The 20,024-nt window shown below is 35.8% G+C and overlaps 1 protein-coding gene across 2 annotated transcripts in view; it reads right to left on the reverse strand.

Annotated features, from left to right (window-relative positions):
• LOC132257112 (zinc finger protein 2) overlaps window positions 1–20,024 on the reverse strand; it is a 42,357-nt gene that overhangs the window by 3,268 nt on the left and 19,065 nt on the right. The window contains exons 3-14 of one of the 2 annotated variants that reach the window (XM_059753876.1): window positions 17,205–17,355; window positions 16,549–17,143; window positions 15,061–15,809; window positions 12,606–13,316; window positions 9,852–10,363; window positions 9,561–9,794; window positions 8,206–8,850; window positions 6,941–7,858; window positions 6,284–6,424; window positions 5,507–6,232; window positions 1,631–1,973; window positions 1,379–1,566 (exon numbers count right to left, since the gene is read on the reverse strand). In XM_059753876.1, the coding sequence (XP_059609859.1) occupies window positions 1,496–1,566; window positions 1,631–1,973; window positions 5,507–6,232; window positions 6,284–6,424; window positions 6,941–7,858; window positions 8,206–8,850; window positions 9,561–9,794; window positions 9,852–10,363; window positions 12,606–13,316; window positions 15,061–15,809; window positions 16,549–17,143; window positions 17,205–17,355 (5,796 nt within the window). In that variant the 3' untranslated portion in view covers window positions 1,379–1,495. Of the gene's footprint in view, window positions 1–1,070; window positions 1,974–5,506; window positions 6,233–6,283; window positions 6,425–6,940; window positions 7,859–8,205; window positions 8,851–9,560; window positions 9,795–9,851; window positions 10,364–12,605; window positions 13,317–15,060; window positions 15,810–16,548; window positions 17,144–17,204; window positions 17,356–20,024 lie in introns of those variants that run through there. The other variant, XM_059753875.1, reaches the window with a different exon arrangement.

The raw sequence follows: 20,024 nt of genomic DNA on the forward strand, positions 1-20,024 counted from the left end.
CAATTCGAAGTTACAGGAATTCCAGGTGAAAAAAGCGAATATGAAAATTTTTTGAAGCAAAACTTTTAAAAATCCTGCAATTACCCTGTCCCTATTCAAAACTGATGAGTCTTTAACAAGAATTTAGAGAGAAACATGGACAAAACGCGTTTTTCACTGTGCCGTATAGACTAACTGATAGGGGTTTTTCCAAGAATACAATTAGATGACAGTCACTGCAAAGTTCCAAAAAATTTTACTTTCAAGCCTGTAGCTCTCTGTCGCTTATTCCTTTACAAAAAGTTAAATTGCTTGACACTTGAAACTGGTTTGAATTAGTTTTCCATTGTGCGTAGGGCACAAATTACTACAAAAACGTTATTTAAAAAATTTGAATAAATCTTGGCTACAATTCTTAAAAATCTTTATTTACATTCCAGAAATGTGAATCGTAAAAAAAATTATTATTTTTTATGTAAACTCATAGAATGAACCATATACAGAAAAGGTTTTTGCGTTTTTGGGCAGATTTCAACTGATTTTTATTTGTTTAATTTCACCGCTCTTTTTTTTTTAACTACTTCTTGGAACACAAAGACTTAAAAGGCATACCAAAAAGCTATTTTCATATTTTAAATGCACATTTATATAGATTTACTGCAACAGATTTACAAATTTTTAAAAAAATTATTTTAGGCGATTGAATTTTATATAGTCAGTCTGTATTGAAAGTATTGTTCAGTGAAGACTTATAGCAACTTAAAATATATTTCTGAGTAATTTAAAAAAGCTTGTGTTCATTAAAAATTTGACGAGATTTCTAAACTCCGATTAAATACTAATTTAGTCACTGATTTTTTTTAAATGAATCATTTCAAATATATTCAGATTTAAAATTTCAGATACCTCAGAAAAATTAAGTTATTTTCAGTTTGCAAAAGAAATTCAGATAACATATCTCTTTCATCGTAAGGATCCGCGATATATGAGTAATAAATAAATAAAGGTGGGTCTCTGAATTACTATAATAAGGACGATGAGGCTTTGGGTGACTCGAGGCAGGACTTAAGCCTATGAGAATGGGTGGTTACCTGGACAACCCGTTTCTTCAGGTTGACCTTCTTGCTGATTTCCTCGAGCATCTTTCGGCTAGGATTGGACTCATTTTGATAGCACTCGTACAGGTAGTTGAGTTGTTCTGGCAAAATTGTAGTGCGCAGTCGTTTGTTGGTAGGCGGCTGAGCTTGATTATCTTGAGCTCCATCACTTTCCTCTGCTATGTCGCCTGGTGACTGTGAGTCACTATGCTCAGGCGACTCGAAAGACCGACACCAGTCCATATCGTCTTCTTTATCAGGTGTCGTGGATCCGCTAGTGTGTAATCTGTGGTGCTCACGATGGAGGTCGTGACGAGTGAACACGGCACTGCATTTGTCACATTCCAGCATAGCATCGTCGGCACCCCCGTTGGGACAGTGCGGGGGTGCTAACGGCGCTGGATATGTCTCAGCTCGACCTAGATTGTCGACGTCAGTGGTTTCATGACCAGAGAACTGGGTACTTTGCTCCGGCTCATGAACAATGGCGCTGCTTGAGACAGTGACAGGGTTAGGGGACGTTGATATGGGTAGTGATAGTGAGGTTACGGTACCGATTAATGTCTGGAGTTGTTGCGTTGCCATCATCGGCAACTGTCCCTCGCCCTGAGATTCTGCTACCATCGCCTGATGGCCCACGTCAATGCTTGAATTACTATCCTCACTGCTCAAACTGTGCGCAATCTGAGCTGCGGCTATCTGTGCTTTAGCCGATTTCTTGTTGTTCTCTTCTTTAAAACAGTGATTCTTTTGATGGCGGATCAACTCATAATAACGCTGGAAAACCAAATTGCACTTTTTGCACGTGTAATTGATGTTAGACTTTTTCTCTTCTGATTCAAAGAATGAGTTATTTGGTTGGTTCTCATATATCTTTCGTTGTTTCTGTCGTGCATTCTAACGGCGACACATCACAATGAGTCAGCATTTGGAAAAAAATAAGATAATGTTCACATAAAATAAGCATTAATTATTTTGCTTCATAGACACACACACACACATACACACGTAACACCTATATTTTCAATGTCAAAATACAAAATTATTAATTAAAAAGAACTTGACAGACATCATTGTATGATTTTAAAATATTTTCAGGGTACCTCTCTATAATATAGATTTACTCGTATCATTTTATAAAGATTCTCCCTGCGGATATATCAAGACAAAATAGTGTGAAAATTTGTAATTGTGAAGCATGAAAAATTGATAATTGTGAGAGCCCAGCCTTCAACATGCATTATATTTAAAACATCCCTTTACATTTATATATGTCTTTATGGCGTTTGGAATTTTTGGCATCACTTGTCTACAAGTGTTTAAAGAGGAGCCACGTCAGTGAAGCCAGCAATTGAGCGTTTCTTTCTGGAGTCCATAAATTTTGTTAGACTTATATATGAAAAACATCTATGTTGGTAAGATTTCGGTCTTGGCTCGACAGTCAGATAAATACTCTGTATATTTTCACAAGTACGTGCATGATGTGATTATATATCCAGAAGTTTTCCACTTATTGCATAATCTTTTTCATATCAGAAGCGGCACATAATAACGAAACTTAAATACTACCTGAAATATAAAGGTTTGTAACAAATTTTTTTGTTTTTACAATGTGAAAAATGACGTTACGAAATGTCTTACAAAATAGCGTTACTGTCCAACCAAATAACGTTACGCTATTCCAACGAACTTGAAAGTAACCAGAGAACTTGTAACAAATCAAAATGTTTTATAGCATAAGAAAAAGAGAGAGAATGAGATTCTTTGAGGTGTAACGATTGCCTCAGGAGCATCAGGAGAATAATTTTTAGTGTCCGAATAGATCCGTACATTCCAGATTCTGATTGTTTTCCTGGGCCGGTCAACGCATTATGCCATTCTTTTACCGTATCGCAGCAACACAATCGATGAGAATTTAATTGCTGTCGACTGTTTAATTATAATTTTTTACCCTCAGTACAAAACATAATCAAAGCAACGTTAAATTTGAAAGTTGGGATTTTGAATTCCTCGAACATTTTCGCTACCCTTTCGCTGCCTGTCGTACTGATATGACACGAAATCTTCACGATATCCCCGCTAAAATCCTCCCTGTGGCTACCGAGGAAGCGATAGTGAGCGGCAATATCAAAGGCTTCATCAGAACTTATTGCAACATATATTTTATTGAACACTAATTGCTTGCGTGAATTATATTTTTCTTCTGAGAATCCATTCATAACAAGAAAAGCACTAAAATAAAATGTAGGAAGAATAAATTTATTATTTATTATTATTGTGTTCAATTTGTTATTGAATGTGTATGCGATTTAGAAGAGTTTTTAAAAAATTGTTCTATTATTCATTTTATAATCAAGATGTCCATGATTACGTGTTATATGTTTCGCTCCTCTCGCTCGCTGAAATCTTCGAATCTGAAGCGCTTTTCGAGGAAATCACATGAATACTTTTGCACTTCATATGCAATGATTATGATGATGGTTTTGGCATCAATTTATCGAGCTCTCGAATAATTTTAGTAATTATCAGCTCGATTGGTCAACTCAAAGTTCAAATTCCTCAGTCACCCTAAAAAAATCCCGCGGAAAATGGGTGAAAAAAATTTCACTTTCCAAGATGGGATGCCAATATTTCACAGGGCTCACAAAAAAATTCTCTACAAGATGAGCATATTTGCACAAATATCTCATGCTTGAAATGCAGACAAACACGTATGATGGTTTGCGATTTTCCTGCAATATGCTTGGCATGTTCTTATCGCGTTAATTATTTAACCGTTTTTTCTATGCTCCACGTAAACCTTTACAACCAAATTTCGATCACTTTGCCTACGGTTATATGAGGCTTTGTCTACAAGTGAAAACGGTTGGAAAACCGTCATACAACGGTTATGTGCCGCTTGGGATACCCATTTAGGTAATGATCAAAATCACATATGCTCTTACTTTCATACAGTATACTTGCTATTTCATGCACTCAATACGGGTAATAGGTATATAATAATATTTGTATAAAATTATTGTTCAAAAATTAGCAAAACATCACACATTTCGTTTTTTCATAGAACTGCCGCGATTTTCATTTAGATTTTATGTAAATAACTAAAGTTCAGCATTGCCATAAAAAATCAACGTAGTTGCTTATTATGTCTTTGAAACGTGATAAACTCGATTTTAAGCTGAAAGGTGCGAAATATGAATTTACTATAAAAAAAATTCTATAAATCCATAATTACTTTTATAATTTTTTTTCAAAATTAAATTGTATTCGTGTTTAAGTATTATCTCACCGCAGACAATACAATGTTTAACCAAATAGTCAATCTAGGCGACAGTCTGTTCTTAAAGGACTAATATGTTACATTTAATTGAATACTAATAATGTATCATTATCACATATTCACAGTTAATTTCTGCGCAATGACTTTTGCAGAAAAGTGTCATGGTTCTTTTGGCTGGTGCGATAACTTCTTTAACTATGCATGAGGCAGATTTGAACAGCACCATCTTCGAACAAAGGATCTAACTTAACTAACGTATTTTCAATTCGAAAACGTTAAAAAAAAACTTGAAATCTTGAGGTTTTTTTTATTTCATTCGTACTTAAAAAAAAAATTAATAGAAACTCAGTGTTGACAACGAAGGTTGTTACGCTACAATCTAACTAATGTAACTAACTACATCGCCCCACTGATTATTGATTGATTGATAATTAACAACGACCTGTTGCGCGAGGGTGTGGCACTGGGGCATGACTGCGGCAAGGGATTGGCTCTTCGTCAATGACCAAGAACAGGTTTAACGATTATTTAGGTCGCGCTACGCGACTTAAACTCTATTGAAAGCACAATATGCCAAACAGCTGCTAGTGCTAGGCAGCTAACTCTCCACTTTGCAAATATGGATGACACAAATACAATACAATGATCTAAAATCAGGGCCAGGAAAGACCTAGATTTTGAAGTACCGGTTCGTTGGAAAGGTCTTGAGGTCAGGTATAACAAGCAAGAATTTGTGATTGATGTATGCCATAGGGGCTGAACAAATGAAGAGAGCTTATTTTAGGGGTGTTCAAAATGGCGGACGGAGGGATATGGGGTTGGATTTGACATCAAAAAATTTCAATAGCACTGCATACTTTTATTCTTTAGTGTAATTTGCATGTTGATTTCTCGCTAGATAATTGAGAAGCATAACAATTCAAAATGTAGATTATTTGATCCTATGTAAATGGCTTCCCACTTGTAATAATTCGGTTCTCGAATTATACCTAGATGTAACAAGATGAAGTTAGAATACAAGTCAACGCAGATCCACATAAACGCTTTAATTCTTTACATTTGCCATGCAAAAAAACACATTTGATTTTGTCAAAACCGAAAATTTCCTTATAAATAGATATTGCTCGATTGACGTTTTATGGAAGCTTACCTGGAACCACACAACAATGACACGTGGCGACAACAGTAAAAGCTTGCTGAGGTACTCGAGGTCGCTGTCTTTTGGGTAAGAGTTGTTCTCGAAGAATTCTTGTAACACCTTAATCTGGTAGTCCGTGAAACGGGTGCGATTGGCCCTTTTGCCGCTGGATGAGGAGCTACTCTGAGGTGTCTGTACAACACTAGTCTGTGGTGGGTCAAATGTGGGAACAACTCCTTTGTCAAAAATCTTTGTTGGTATTTGATATTTTTTAGGAGGCCCCATATTTTGTCCATCAATAGGTGGAGTCAATAAATCCCCTATGTTTCCAAATGCGCTCATGGGTGTTTGTGGTCGTGATACTGATTCAGGAATCTCTGATTTGCCTTCAAAGTTGCCATATAGAGGCTCTCCATTGTTGGACAAATTATTACATCCACTCACACTCTGATCAGCTTCTTCAAGTTTTGATATCCGTTCTTCTGATATCTCCATTTCCTGCTTCACTAAATCTAGTTTCGGAGATACGGTTTCTGGGAGGTCTTTATGCTCTTCAATGGCGGAATACACTTTAGAAGTTGCTTCCTCACTTATCAACTTGATGATTTTTGCCTGACCTGTTCTCTCGTACTCCTCCAAATTCAGAGTAGTCGACGGTGGATTGTTAAAATTGTAAGGTGAGTCTTTGTTGCGCTGACGTTCTTTAAACAATGTATTCCTAAACCAATGCTTTACCACCTGCAACGGACAAGAGTGAGTGTTTTCCTTCCTGATTTAAGTTATGTTTACCTTCATCGGCAAGTTAGCTTTTTTGGACATTTCCATTATGCTTTCCTCACTTGGTGAGTTGTTTATGTCAAAGTGAGCACGCAGAATTTTCAACTGTTCATCTGTTATTCGTGTTCTGGCTCGTTTTTGATTGCCCTGCACCTATTAATTGGTAAAAATGTCATAAAAGCTGAATCCCTTGTTCTGTAACCCTTCATTTCAATTTATTCAATGGTGATAGATATAACAATTTATCCTCTATGATACAGTACAATAATTAAACAAATTAGAAGATGCCCGTTTAGTGACCAGCATGGTAATGATTGCGATATAAAATGCAAGAACTCAAGGTGCGATGACTGTATTGAGGAGAAAAAACACCTTCTCCAATCACTCTTTGTAGCAATTTAACTAAAAATTATCATTGGTCTTCCATATTAGTTTTAAAATTCACTATATATGTATATGTACTCAAATCGCAAAGCATATGTTCTAGTTCTCACATAGAACAGTAATCAGGATAGCTTCTGCTTTAAATTCTGGTTTTTGAAAGTCTTAACTTTAGAAAGATTTTTGAATTATACTGTAATGAAACATTCTGCCGCCGGTGAAATTTGATAACGCAACTGTGGCGTTCTTATGTGTAACCGAAAATATTTTGAAATATATAAAATTCACCTGATTTGTTGCTGCTATCTGCGTAGCGACTGGATGCTGCTGTAATAATTGCTGAGTTTGTGGTGACGGAAGATCAGATGTTGACACTGTGGCTGTTGCTGCTGAATTCTGACTAGCACCATATATAAGAGGTGGCGCCATGTTCATGAAGTTCAGCGACATGAGATGGTGAATCTGCATGAGGTTGATCATATCAAGAGTATTGAAGGGCAAATTGTTGCCAAAGTTATGGATTGTTTGGAAGCTCTGGGATAGGTTGTGAGATAAATTGGCTGCCACATTGGGTGGCAGAGAGGATAAATTTTGCTGTTCTAACAGCTTCTGCGACAGAAAACCAGTGTCCGTGTCAATAGTCGGAGCGGTCTCACTAGTAGTAACTTGAGGTATTTTAAGTGTAGATGTGGAGGCTATGGAAAAGGAAACAGGAATTGTGGATGAAATAATCTTAGAAGTGGAATTCGGAGAACCCTTGAGTCCTTCAGGCCTCTTGCTAAAATCTAAAGCATCAGCGGCCTCCAAATAACCCGATTCAAAGTAGTATGTCTTAAACTTCTCCGCAAATTTCTCAAGAAAATCCACTGGAATGGTCTCATTGTGCATTTCTTCACAATGAGATTTAAGGACGAAAATGCTGGAAAATGTTTTCTTGCAATGGCGGCAGTAGTAGCGTTCTTCCTCACGTACACCTTCGCCACTATGTTTGTTGATTTCGTTGAATTGTTTTACCAAATCAAAGCCGAAGTTTTCAAGTAGTGTTTTGTACACATGGTTGTTAATTTTGGGCTGTTCGTCCTCAAGACTAGGATTCACCAAGTCCGTGCCACTAATGGTGGATGGCGTGGGACTCACACTGGCTGATACCAGTACCGTCGCTGTTGAGATATCCCGCTGCACCTTTGGTATGAGTTGTTGTTGCTCCTATAAATATAGTAATATTACAAAATCCATATACTAAAATTCTTTTAAACTAGAATCTCTTTATTCATAATTATTGACTTGTGTTCTCTGCAGAATATTTCTGTCGTTTCAGGACTTATATGTATATACATACACACACACACACACACACACACACACACACACACACACATATATATATATATATATATATATATATATATAGTGTAAGGTGGCGTAATACCCAAGATCATGTGTCACTGTAGAATGATGTGTCTTAACAGTAAGTAATGTTATTGTGTAGAAGTTTCCTAAATAATAGATTCGCAAAAAGGAAATGAACCTTGTGGTTGGTGATTTGAACATACCTGCAGACGACATGCTCGTGTCTGGTGCAAAACGCTGCGCATATGAATATCTAGAGTACTCCCTTGAGCGTAAGCTACTTTGCAGATATCACACTTAAAGCGTTTTTTTGGGCTTTCGTAATCATCTTCTGGAAGTTTTCTTTTTATAGCTCCTTTTATTTCCTCTTCGATTTCAGGGGAGTCTTCTAAGTCTTCTATGAAACGCTCTAGATCATTGCTAGGCGACGATGATGGAGTGGATGTTTCTGAGTGCTTCTTCATTTTATGCAAATGTGATACGCTGTTATAGTGTACCAATAAAATATTTTTTTGCGTGAAACTTTCGCGACAGATGTCACACTTAAAGGGTCGGTTGGGATCCAGGTACTTCTCAATTGGATATGCGCTAGCTGTTAGTCGAGATTCGTTCCGTCGGTGTGTGGGCGAACGATAATGTTGTAAAAGAAAGTTATGTTGCGTAAAGGCTACACGACATTTGTGGCAGTGGTGCTTCCGTTCGGTACCATCATCTGGGCAGGTTAAGTCATCAACGTCTGGTTCAGGTGATTCTTGAACACCCTCATCATTCACAGACTCTGAGTCCAATTCAGATTTGATCGCTATGCTCGATACGAAATCCTCACCAAGATTTGTTGTGGTGTGCACCTTCAAAAGGGTCACTTAATATTATTCGTATTTATTAACAAACAATATTGTTAAAAACATTATTTTCATGGTAGAAACGATAGATATGTACATAAAAAGAAAATTGCTAATAAACAACAAATGTGTTAGCCTAAGAAGAATGAAGATTTATGTAGCCTTCTCGAAATGTGGCAAGGTAAACTTGATTTGAATTCAATATAAAGTAATAACTAAAACAATGGCTATATCTCGCAATCGCCATAGCATGGTTTAATTCCGCTTTAAAAAGTCCAAATGTATACTATTTGTTTAATCTCTATTTTGTGAACTGAAAATTGCGTGCTGCTTGTCATAATAATTGATTTTTATTTTTCATTTACAATTTTATTGTGAGAAATATCGCAGTCTTCATTCCTGTTTGCCGTTGAATATGTTTTTTAGTACATTCAGTAGTTTGGCATTCTTCGAATAAGAGAGGTCTGCTTCTGCGTTACTCTCTTTATAGCTTTATCTTTAATATGATTTCTTGTCCATTGGCACGACGGGTCTCTTCTATTTTAACATTGCGTAAATATTTAATAAATCACAAAAGTGTATAAAGAGTCTTTCAATAGTATATATGAAAATGCCGGTATCATGTTTCTACGGATGTGTCTAATTTTTTCTCCTCTCCTTAATTTACACAAATGAGTAAGGACTACTCTCATACCTGTAAAAATAAGAATACTGACCTGATCCATATGTTTCTGTAATGCAACAGCCGTACGGAAACTACGTCCACAATTACCGCATTTGGTAGCGTCTCTCATTGCATGATAAACTGAATGTTTGTTGAGTTTGTCTTGCGTTTTGAATGCAAGACTACATAGCTTGCATCTGTACTTGTACACATGTCGTTCACTAATGACAATATTAAGATGTGTGTCCTTGTAGTGTTGAATGAGCGGCGGGATGTTGGGAAAGACCTTAAGCAATTTGTTAAAAGATGTACGAAAATTTTCAAAACAGTTTGTTATAACTACCTGCTGGCAACTCTTGAGGATGCAAACATAAGCATCGTTGGTATGATGGAAATGCTGCTTCTCGTTTGAATGTGCCAATAACTCGTGAAAGTTCCTCATGCTTTTCCCACATGCACTGCATTCAATTTCAGTTGAAGCACCATCTTGTCGTTTCGTTGGCCAAGTGTCAACAAGGTGTAGCAATCGCGACAGACCATCTGTGCTTACACTATGAGCCGCTACTACATGTTTTTCAAGTACTTCTTTATCAGGACATGCTTCTTGACATAACGGACAGGCAACTTCTTCTGTTGCATCTTCCTCGCATGGTGTGGCTTCTTCGGATACTACTTCTTCTCCACAGCATGACGCGATATGGCGTTCTAGTGTTGTCTGTCCAGTACACTGAAAGCTACAGAGCGAACAACGCAATGGCGATGCGGTTTTGGGGACGTTCATATCACTTGCGCGTATTGGCGACTGTGTTGGGCTTTGCTCCTCGCTCTTGACTGCACTACACCCTGAGCCCTCATCTGTGAAATCAAGAAAGTTAAAATAATTTTTTTACCTCACCTTAGGATAATGTTTCGCAATAATTGGCATGCTCAATATCAGAAAGAGGTTTTTTCCATAGTGCTAAGTAACAGGCATTAAAAGTATTCATTATTGTTCTTGATTTGTCTTATTAACATTTCGGATATATATGGATGAAATATACTTTCAACCAATGATGTCCCTAGAAATGTGGATAAGCATGTGTTTCGCGATTTGCAACACAGCCGACATAGCGAGGCTAGATACCCAAATTTACAGAATAATTGAAAGGTTTTTGTTTATATATGAAATATATCAGAAACAAAAAGATATTATTAACATCAGCCGACTCCATTACAAATTTTACCAAAAACTTTAATTTTGAAGGACGTTCAAAAGTCCTATAATTAATGTGAAATAGATGGAATGCTAGGAGCAGAACAAAATTTGTATGGAAAAATGTATAAAAGAAATGATAAATTATTTGTTGGCGACTAAGGTGGGGCAATATAACTTGAAAATCTGTCACAACATCCGACAAGATTGCATAATCAATTAGCTACCCAATCCCATCATGCTAATTCTGTCACGCCGACAGTCTTTGAGTTTGGCATACCAAGACGACACTTAGGTCCTCAAAATATTAGTCACTGGTGAGTAAAGTGAGTATTTTGCCGTCCATATTCTCGCGTCACACCATGTACCAAAAGATATATTCAAAGGACTAGCTTGTACAAGGCGAAATAAATGGTAATAATTATTATTTTATGACTAATTTTATGTATTATTTCTTTTTAATAATTATTATTTTTAAATCATTTTAATAATAATAACAATAATAATAATTATTATTATTGTCGCGTTCGCGTCTCCAAATCTAAATGAGTGGATTGTGTCGTAGATTCGCTGAAAGGAACCAAGGTTAACGGTAAAAGCAGCTGTACGATCACATTAATCGACACAGAAACAGCGATGTTCAAAAGCGAAATTGTAAATCGCGTGTGTTTCAGTTAGTATGATTTTATTCTCCAACTGTTCGAAATGAGAGAGAATATATCTGAGTTGGTATATTGAAGCACGATGACATCTTCGTAATTGTCGACAAAATTTTTTCTCAGAAGTGAAGTGAAGATAATAACAAGAATAGAATAAATTAGTGCTTGGGGAGGTTATCAGCTTGATGGACTTGGCTCTGTGAACCCTTATATCTATCCACCAATCTCCTTCGATTTTCTTCTTCTTATCTATTTATTTTTCCTGTTCTATTCCTTGGTTATTTAGCTTGTGGATTTCCAGTTCCTGATGCAATCGCTCTTCAGGCACTATCCACAATCTTATCCAATTAGTAGAACTCTTTTCATCATTTTTTTCTGTTATTACCTATTCGATTTCTTTTTTCCCCTATTCTCTTCTTATTCCTTTTTTATGCATTCTCTCTTCTCCATTTCCAAATTTTACCATGAATTTCCTATTGTTATCATTATCTATTCTCCTCTCTGGGCTCTATTTCTTATTCATGTTTTCCTTTATTAATTAACTTAACCTTATTGATCATACTCATGTGTATATCTGTGTAGTCGGTGAGTGTTACCGACCGTATGACAAAACAACTCAGCACTTGAATGCCTTATTTACTAATTTTACCAAAATATACAAAAGTGCGTTAAGTTTTCAAATAAAATATTTAACCATCTTAACCCGCATTCTATGTCTTCCACTGATAAGTATAGACACATTTTAAAAACGCTTTAAATTGGATTCTCGGTATGCTTTGAATATTAAAAAAAAACTGTTAGATTTTAAAACAACATTTCTTATTTTCAAATAATTTTTTTTTAATTAGAAGTGTAAACGGTAAATGTATGTACTTTCTTTATTTCAAGTAGTTGTAGAGATTTGCAAGACCCAGATTTCCAATAAGCCCAAAATCATTAGATTCAAAGAAGATTTTCGCGGTATGTAATGCCCCGGACCGCTGGGCTAGGATTGACCCGGTTCGAGACCGGGCAAGATTAAGTGGTTGGATAATTTTTTTCAGCCACTGTCTTGCCCAGTGGTGAGAGAAATAAAGCAATAGGAGTAGTTCATAAAATCATTACTTTCGGAAAAGTAGAATCACAGTGATAGTGTTTCGACACAACAGACAGACGGAAGAATAAACGGAACACAAAAAACTCTTATTTTTTTTTAAACATATTTAGTCCCCTTGAGATCATGTTTTTCATTATTTTATCAACTCACCTGGGTCTACAAGTTTATAGATCGCCGCTAGACTGAGTCCTTCAAATCCATCAGATCTTCGCTGCAAGGAAACAATCTGTTCAATTTGCATGTGTCTTAGGCTTTTCACGTGTTGCATTAAAGCGAGCGTGTGTGGCACGACGATGTTGCAGAGCTGACAATGGAATGCAGTCGGATTGTCCTCAGTTTCCAATAGGGACAATATATATTGGAAGACGAGCTTCTGCGCATCATGACGCATGTGTTGGCAGTGGAGGCTTAATTTTTGAATGGAGTTAGTGTAATAATCACAGGCATTGCACTTGAGTTGCACCACGCTTGTACCGCTGTACTTCAATTTATATTCATTAGTGGTTCCACCTTCACGCAAGTGATTCATATATGCTACTTTCTGTAAGTGTTTATCTGTTTTACTGTGTAATTGGAAGTTAGCTTTGAGGTTTGTTTTGTAGTTGCACAGACGACAGATATAGTTACTACCAAGAATAAGCATTACGTCGGCACCTGGCGTACGTGTTCTGTCCGCCAATAGATGACCATTGAGATCATCTAAACTATTGGTACTAAAAGTAGTGCACACAAGACAGGTAAATAGATGCATAGGTCGGACATCAATATCGAAAGGTGGTTCAAATGTTTCAGGATTCATGCCTACGTCTTGCTCAGGTATATTACAGTTGAGCCCTAGTGTGGGATTTGGCGAAACACGACCTGAAATAAATCAATCACATCCTGAAAATATGTGTCATGAAAATTTTTTACATTTAAATTTGCGTTTTATCAATTCCATATAGGTATGCCCTATAATTAATTACAGTGAATTAAAAAAAATGCAACAGATAGTTGCGATGTATAGATTATAAAAACTTTGCGCGATTCCTTGGTCAAATCATTAAGACATTTTTTATTATTTTATTATCAAAACAATAATTAAATCGTTAAATACAAATTCTCTCCCAACTGTAGATAAATACCCCTAATATGTACAATTATAAGATAAGTATCTCTAATTAATTAAATGTGTTCCCAAATTGAGATGAAGAGACGAATTTGGCATTGCGCGAGATGGGATTTTAAAATCATTTGTCATAAAAAATTCTGTAAATAACGATTCTGTAAATAAATTAAGAGGAAATAAAGAATTTATGGAAAATTTACATGGCGTAGAGTTTAATATTTTATAATGATCTAATTGTTACAGTCATGAAATTAAAAGTAATTTAGGGAAATTACTTTGTCTTACGCCAAATCAGATTTTTTTTTTTAAATTAATCGATTTAATTGAAAATTAAAGATAATTTTGTTAAGATAGGATAATTTGTCCACTTAAATATATGTGAAGATGTCTAGTAAATGCTCGGTATAAATGATATGGTATGATATGCATAAAAATACTATAGAGCTACACGTAATGATCAGTCACAATATTGCGGAGAATAAGCTCCCTCTTCCACTCGCGTGGTAGCAGAATCCATAAGAGTCCCATAAGAAAGAGAGAATTCTAGAGAACTTGACACCATGGCAGTTGTACTTAGAGAGAGAAATAGCTGATAAACGACTCAGGGGCTAACATCTGAATAAGCTAGCTAGGCCAGCCCGAACAAATAAACTTTTAAATATAGTTTACATCTTTAATATACTTTAATATATCACACGCATAACGTGTAATAAATTGTAGCTTTTCAAATTTAAAATTAGTAATTTCGGATAGAAGTTAAACTGAAAATACATCCAAACTTACATATGAAAATTTCTAACCATTATACACATAGTTCTATGGCATTGACAGAAAATTTAAACCACGTTTTGAAAATGACTCAAACTGGACTATTGGGATACTAAAACATTATATCAAATTAAGTTGGCATTGGAAAAGTTTTTTGATATAATTTCAAAAAATAATAATACATATTGATATTGCGGCCTCAAACGGTGGTCAGATAGACTTTAGTAGTTTAAAATTGTTGACGAATTTTGCAAAACCTTTCCAATAGGCCTAAAATTATAAAGATCGGAAAAAATAGAACGAAAATTGCTAGGAAATTAGACGAGATTTGATTTTTTAGTAGTAGCTGTAATGCAAAGCCAGACTCTGAATACAGCATGGCATATAACTTGCTTCGGTATACATCGTTATCAATGAACTTATATAACATATCCATAATATAGTATAGAATAGTAGCAAATAGGGTCATTTCTGGTGTATAGTATCATTGCTTAAGGCCACAATGTAACGACATAAAAACGTAACAGGACCCAAACTTTATTTGCAATCTGTTAATCCACTGCCTATTTTAGGATGATATTGACTAAATATATAAAGGATTAATAAAATTGTATACCTGCTATTTAATATATTATATTTTAGTTCGAAAAAATACATTTCCAGGAGTAAAAGATAAGTTTCAATAATTACTTTGAAAAATTTCTTTTTATTTATAATCAAAGTACTCACCTGAGGCTTGTGAGGTTGGTGCAGAACCTCCCGCTTGCTGTAGCAGTTGTATCATGAGCGCTTGATTGTATGCAATGTCCGCGAGCGCAGCTTCAGGAAGAAAATTTTGGATTGATCCCGGCATGTTCTGTGTCATCGGCATAGTCGCTTGTCCCATGTTTTGAGAATGCTGTATTATACTGAGTGCTTGCAAATGTTTTATGTTGTTTTGCAGTACTGCCATATTATGAGTGTGTTTTTCGCTTGTCATGTGTATGCGCAAATTACGTGCTACGCTAGTTTCGTAAGAACACACATCACATCGAAAGCTAGGTTTTGGTTTGGATGTGCCCACCTGACTAATCATCATCTTGGGCGCTTCTTCAGCTACTGTGGTTGGAACTACAGTAGCTGTGGCAAGAGATTGTGTGCTATTAAGCTCTTGCATGTTATTCAGATGCTTATCACTTTGCATATGGATTGAAAGATTACCCTTTGTCGTGGTACTATAGTTGCATATCTCACAGCGGTATGGCTTATAACCGCATGTGTATGACTCTCCACGAGCAAGACGTGGATGTTGCTGACCAGCCAAACAATAACCACACGCACTTTCACCATCAGGATGTTTTTCACGCATGTGTATTTCGAGAGTCTCCTGATATTTGTAATGCCAGTTACATTGTGGGCACTTTAGGGTCTTACATGAGTTGCGGGTGCTAATTTGTGAACTGGATCCCAAACGCGCTGAGCTGAGAATCATTTCACATCTGCAAAGGAGATTGAGGTCATTTTTGATCCAACGTAAATGTTCAGCCTGGCATTACCATGTCAGTACAGAGTTTATGGTAAAAAATACCGTATATCCGCCAAAATATACAGACGAGTTAGTTATTTAGATGACAATTATTTACAGGCAATTCCTCACAGGTCCAAAGAAAAAAAATAATAAAACCACTCATAATTGAACACTCCTGACTTCTCACTTATGCGCTTATATAGGATAAGTCAGCACGAACAGGACAATGGGGAAAATTCAATACACAATGTCAAGGAATATGAGAAATTGGCGAACATTGAGTCAACAAAGACCCTTACTAAAAGACAATCTTAATTCCCAATGAACATTGGCTGCAAACATCTTTCATGTTCATGGTTGAAATTTAGAGCCATGATTGCAAATTGATTCAAGTTTGCAAGTTATGCTGCAGTTTCCAATTTGTCACTTTGTTTTTTGCACAAATGTTAAAATTTTTAGCACAAGTAGTTAATTTTTTTTTACACATTCGCCAATTAAAGCCTTACATGTGTAACTCAGAATAGCGCAAGGCGTGTGTTAAACCAATAAAACACATATTTAACATTTTTTGTGTGAGTGAGAATTGCTATATTAAACTATTTTCAGATTCCTTTGTACTTTTTGGAAATGATTCTTCTACCAGAAAAAATGTTAAGAAAAATAAATACTTAATTTAATTGGCATCCAGTGTATGTTGATCACATGCTTACCTTATACAGTCCACACCGAGCGGGCGGCCGTTTATGTGATCGGGGCAAGCACCGATCGTGAAACTTGGAGCAACTGTAGATGTTGGAGACATATTTGAGCTGTAGTTCTTAACCTCGATAGGAGGTGTAGGATGCTGGGCGGGTGGTGACTTTGGTGGCGGCAAAGTTGCTTCGCCCGGCTTTGGTGTATCCGGTGGGTCAGGCTCAGGCGTAACAGGTGCAGGTGTTGTGGGTTTATCTGCTTCCGCAATTACTGGTGACTCCGTAACCTTTTCTTGTGTACCCATATGAGCGATCTGGTGGTTTATAAGCGGTTCCAGAAATGATATCTGTGGACGCTCATCAATATTTCTTTGGAGTATGGCACTCGAATATTCACGACTAAGCAATGTTTTTTCACTATCAAGCAAATTGAGGTTGTGTTCACTGTTGGCATGTATACCAAATGATTTTGCATTACCGAAACTTAATTTACATATGAAACACATTAGCACTGGCTTTGATATCCTATTCAGTTCACTAATATTTACAGATGCTTCCCTTGCCATTACAACTCTAAATGAATGGATTTTTGGATTATTTGGTGAGACGACACCTGAAAAAAGAAATACCCACATTAGAGATATTTAATAAATAAAATTACCCATAAAACTTACCTGCACCGCAGGAATCTGATATATGTGAAAGGGAATCATTATCTGAGTCGATGATGTAGGCGCTACCATCGGAGTTGTAGACAATTTTGCCTTGAAAGCTTTCCACATCTGAACAAGATCGTGGTGATCCTTCATCTGAATCGTAATCCAGCTGTAAAAATAAATTAAAGTGTTGTCATTTCTTTGTCTAATAACATATTTTACCCTGTGCGTATTAATTTTTTTTATTGTTGTTACTACAGCATCATTATTTGACTGCAAAATTTATACGTTCCAAACACGCAATTTTTTTATTTGCCTACTGATAATCTTTGCCTGCAATACAATTGTGTTCTACTATCGTCGATATACGAGACTGTTGCAGCTTAGTGTTGGATAAGTATGAATATGAACTACAATATACTAAAATATTATCGAAATGTAAAACCGATTCGCCGCGATATGGACGTTCAGACTTAATTCAATATGGTGTTTGTTTCGATTTTTGTTCCGAGTTATTCGGTTTTTAAATATTAAAAATTGTTCTTATGATTTTGGCCATCTTAGCGGTGGTTCTACCACATTTTAAGATTCACGTAAAAGATGGCTCTTAGTGAAACCTATTTAATGACCGCAAAATAAATCAAATTAGTTACATAGAATCGCAGTTATGATCATTATTATGTTTGAAAATTGAGTCCTTAAATCTTGAGTCCGGATAAATTTGAAGCTTGAAGTGGGGGTATGTAAGGCGCTTTATACCTATCTGCTAATGCAAGAAGAAACTTGGCTACTTCATAGCAACGACTAGTTTCGTACACACTGTGAACGAGGCTTAGCCCCCATTTTTCCGAATAAAACAGCACATTAATATGTTTGTAATGTGTGATTTCTTTTCTATTGAATGTAGAAAGCCATTTAGATTTCAGTTTCTCTTATTTTTCGTGAAGATTAGTACCAAATTTAGGTGTTGTGAAATATAGTGACTTAAGTCGCGACTATAGGAATGTCATGATTAAAATCGTGATCTCATATGCACACATTCACAAAAATCTTTCCATAAGGAAAGTACACATTCAATATGTGGTCGATTTATGTTATAGGAAAATGTATTTTAGAGGTATTCAAAATGGCAGTCTAATTTGAGTGGACCATTTTTTGAAGAAAGTAGTCGTTGTAGAAGAAATATGATTAAAAGTATGCCTGACAGCATATTTTAAACCTTTGATGCAAACAGTATGATATTTTGTATCGCTTAGGTGCTACAGACCAGATAGTGACGTCGAATGAAACGACGAACGAACTCAAAAAATAACTCCTATTTTTTCGTGAATTCATCACATTGTGGATAAGCAGACGCTTCGTATGTGCTCATGAGGGAGCTGGGAATTACTATTGTTTTTTTTTTCCTGCTATTAGTATCATTCACCCACCCTCCATATGCCAATCAATGTTTCAGCGTGGATTTCCATTTCTCACTGCAAAGTGATGGAAAATCTTTTATTTGGTAGCTGTGATGTGAATCTCAGCTTCCAAAATTCTGCTAAAACGAATGAATCCCCCACAAAGAGATACTATAAAATTTAGTAGAATAAAATCCCTTATATATACCCTAATATGAATTTACAAGGTATATTCACCCACACTTCACACTTATTCACTTTTGCTGCTGTCAATAATTATATTTTTGGCTGTTGGAAAATGAATTAAATAGACAATTACCAAAAGAAACTGTTAAATACAATTATATACAATATTTATACGTATTGCGTTTTAATTAAAAATATTAAATATTTTCAAATGTGTAATTTCCCCTAGCGACACAATTAGGCTGTTTTCAGAAAAATAAAATCATAAAAGTATTCTCGTATCCCTATATTCGAGAAGAACATTTCAGGTTTCTTATGCACAGAAAGTGGTTATTCTATATACAATCAATTCATATTACGATTTAGCAATGAAAAATTGTGCAAGCGGCGAAGCAGAAGAGTAAAAAGTGGTGTTGAGTGAGCGCCCAAGGTGGATTCCTCGGTGTGATGAGTCCATACATTTGAGGGAGACAGTGCGACAGGGTGGGAAAAGCGCGCGCAAAAAAGTATAACCTCCTGGGAAGGAGGCGGAAAGAATATTTTAAATTAAAATATCGTAGTCCTCGGCAGCTCTCATTGATGCCGCGAAGCGCAATCCTCCGACACAATGCTCGCGAAGCGCTCACGGATTTGAAAATCGATTCAATTCATTTGGTATGGCAAAACCTAGAAAGCACATAGAAGAATTGAAAAGAAGAAAAAACAACATACACGCCAATAGCCCCTTCAAATATCTATTCAGATTTCGTGTGATGGTGATTATCCAGAATTGAGAAACACGGAATTAACTTTTTAGAATTATCATCGCGGGAAGTAATTTCACAAAAAATCTACTATTTTATTATTTAATAATTAATTTTAAAAAGTCATTTTTTATTTTTCACATACTTTCTACTCATACAGTTTGTCAAAATTTCTGCACATTACATACATTTACTACAGAAATGCAATGGAAATTAGAAATATCTTTTTTTTAAATAATGTAAATACATCATTTGATACGCATTTTGTAAGCAGAAATTATTCAATAATGTTTTTTTTCTGTCACCAATATAAAATTTGCTTAATATTTATATGAGGCTGCATACGAGAAAACGACACGGTAAATTGAGAAAAAACTATTATTTCAAGAAAAAAAAATCAACTGAATAAAAAAAATTATAGAAAACAGTGTGGTTTCTAAGTATCTGCTGCAAGAAGATCACACCAAAAATCACCTGTTTTGAGACTATTAAAACGACCTGTTATTTCT

The sequence above is a fragment of the Phlebotomus argentipes genome, unplaced genomic scaffold, assembly GCF_947086385.1.
Source record: "Phlebotomus argentipes unplaced genomic scaffold, Phlebotomus argentipes genome assembly contig_75, whole genome shotgun sequence".
Lineage (NCBI taxonomy): Eukaryota > Metazoa > Arthropoda > Insecta > Diptera > Psychodidae > Phlebotomus > Phlebotomus argentipes.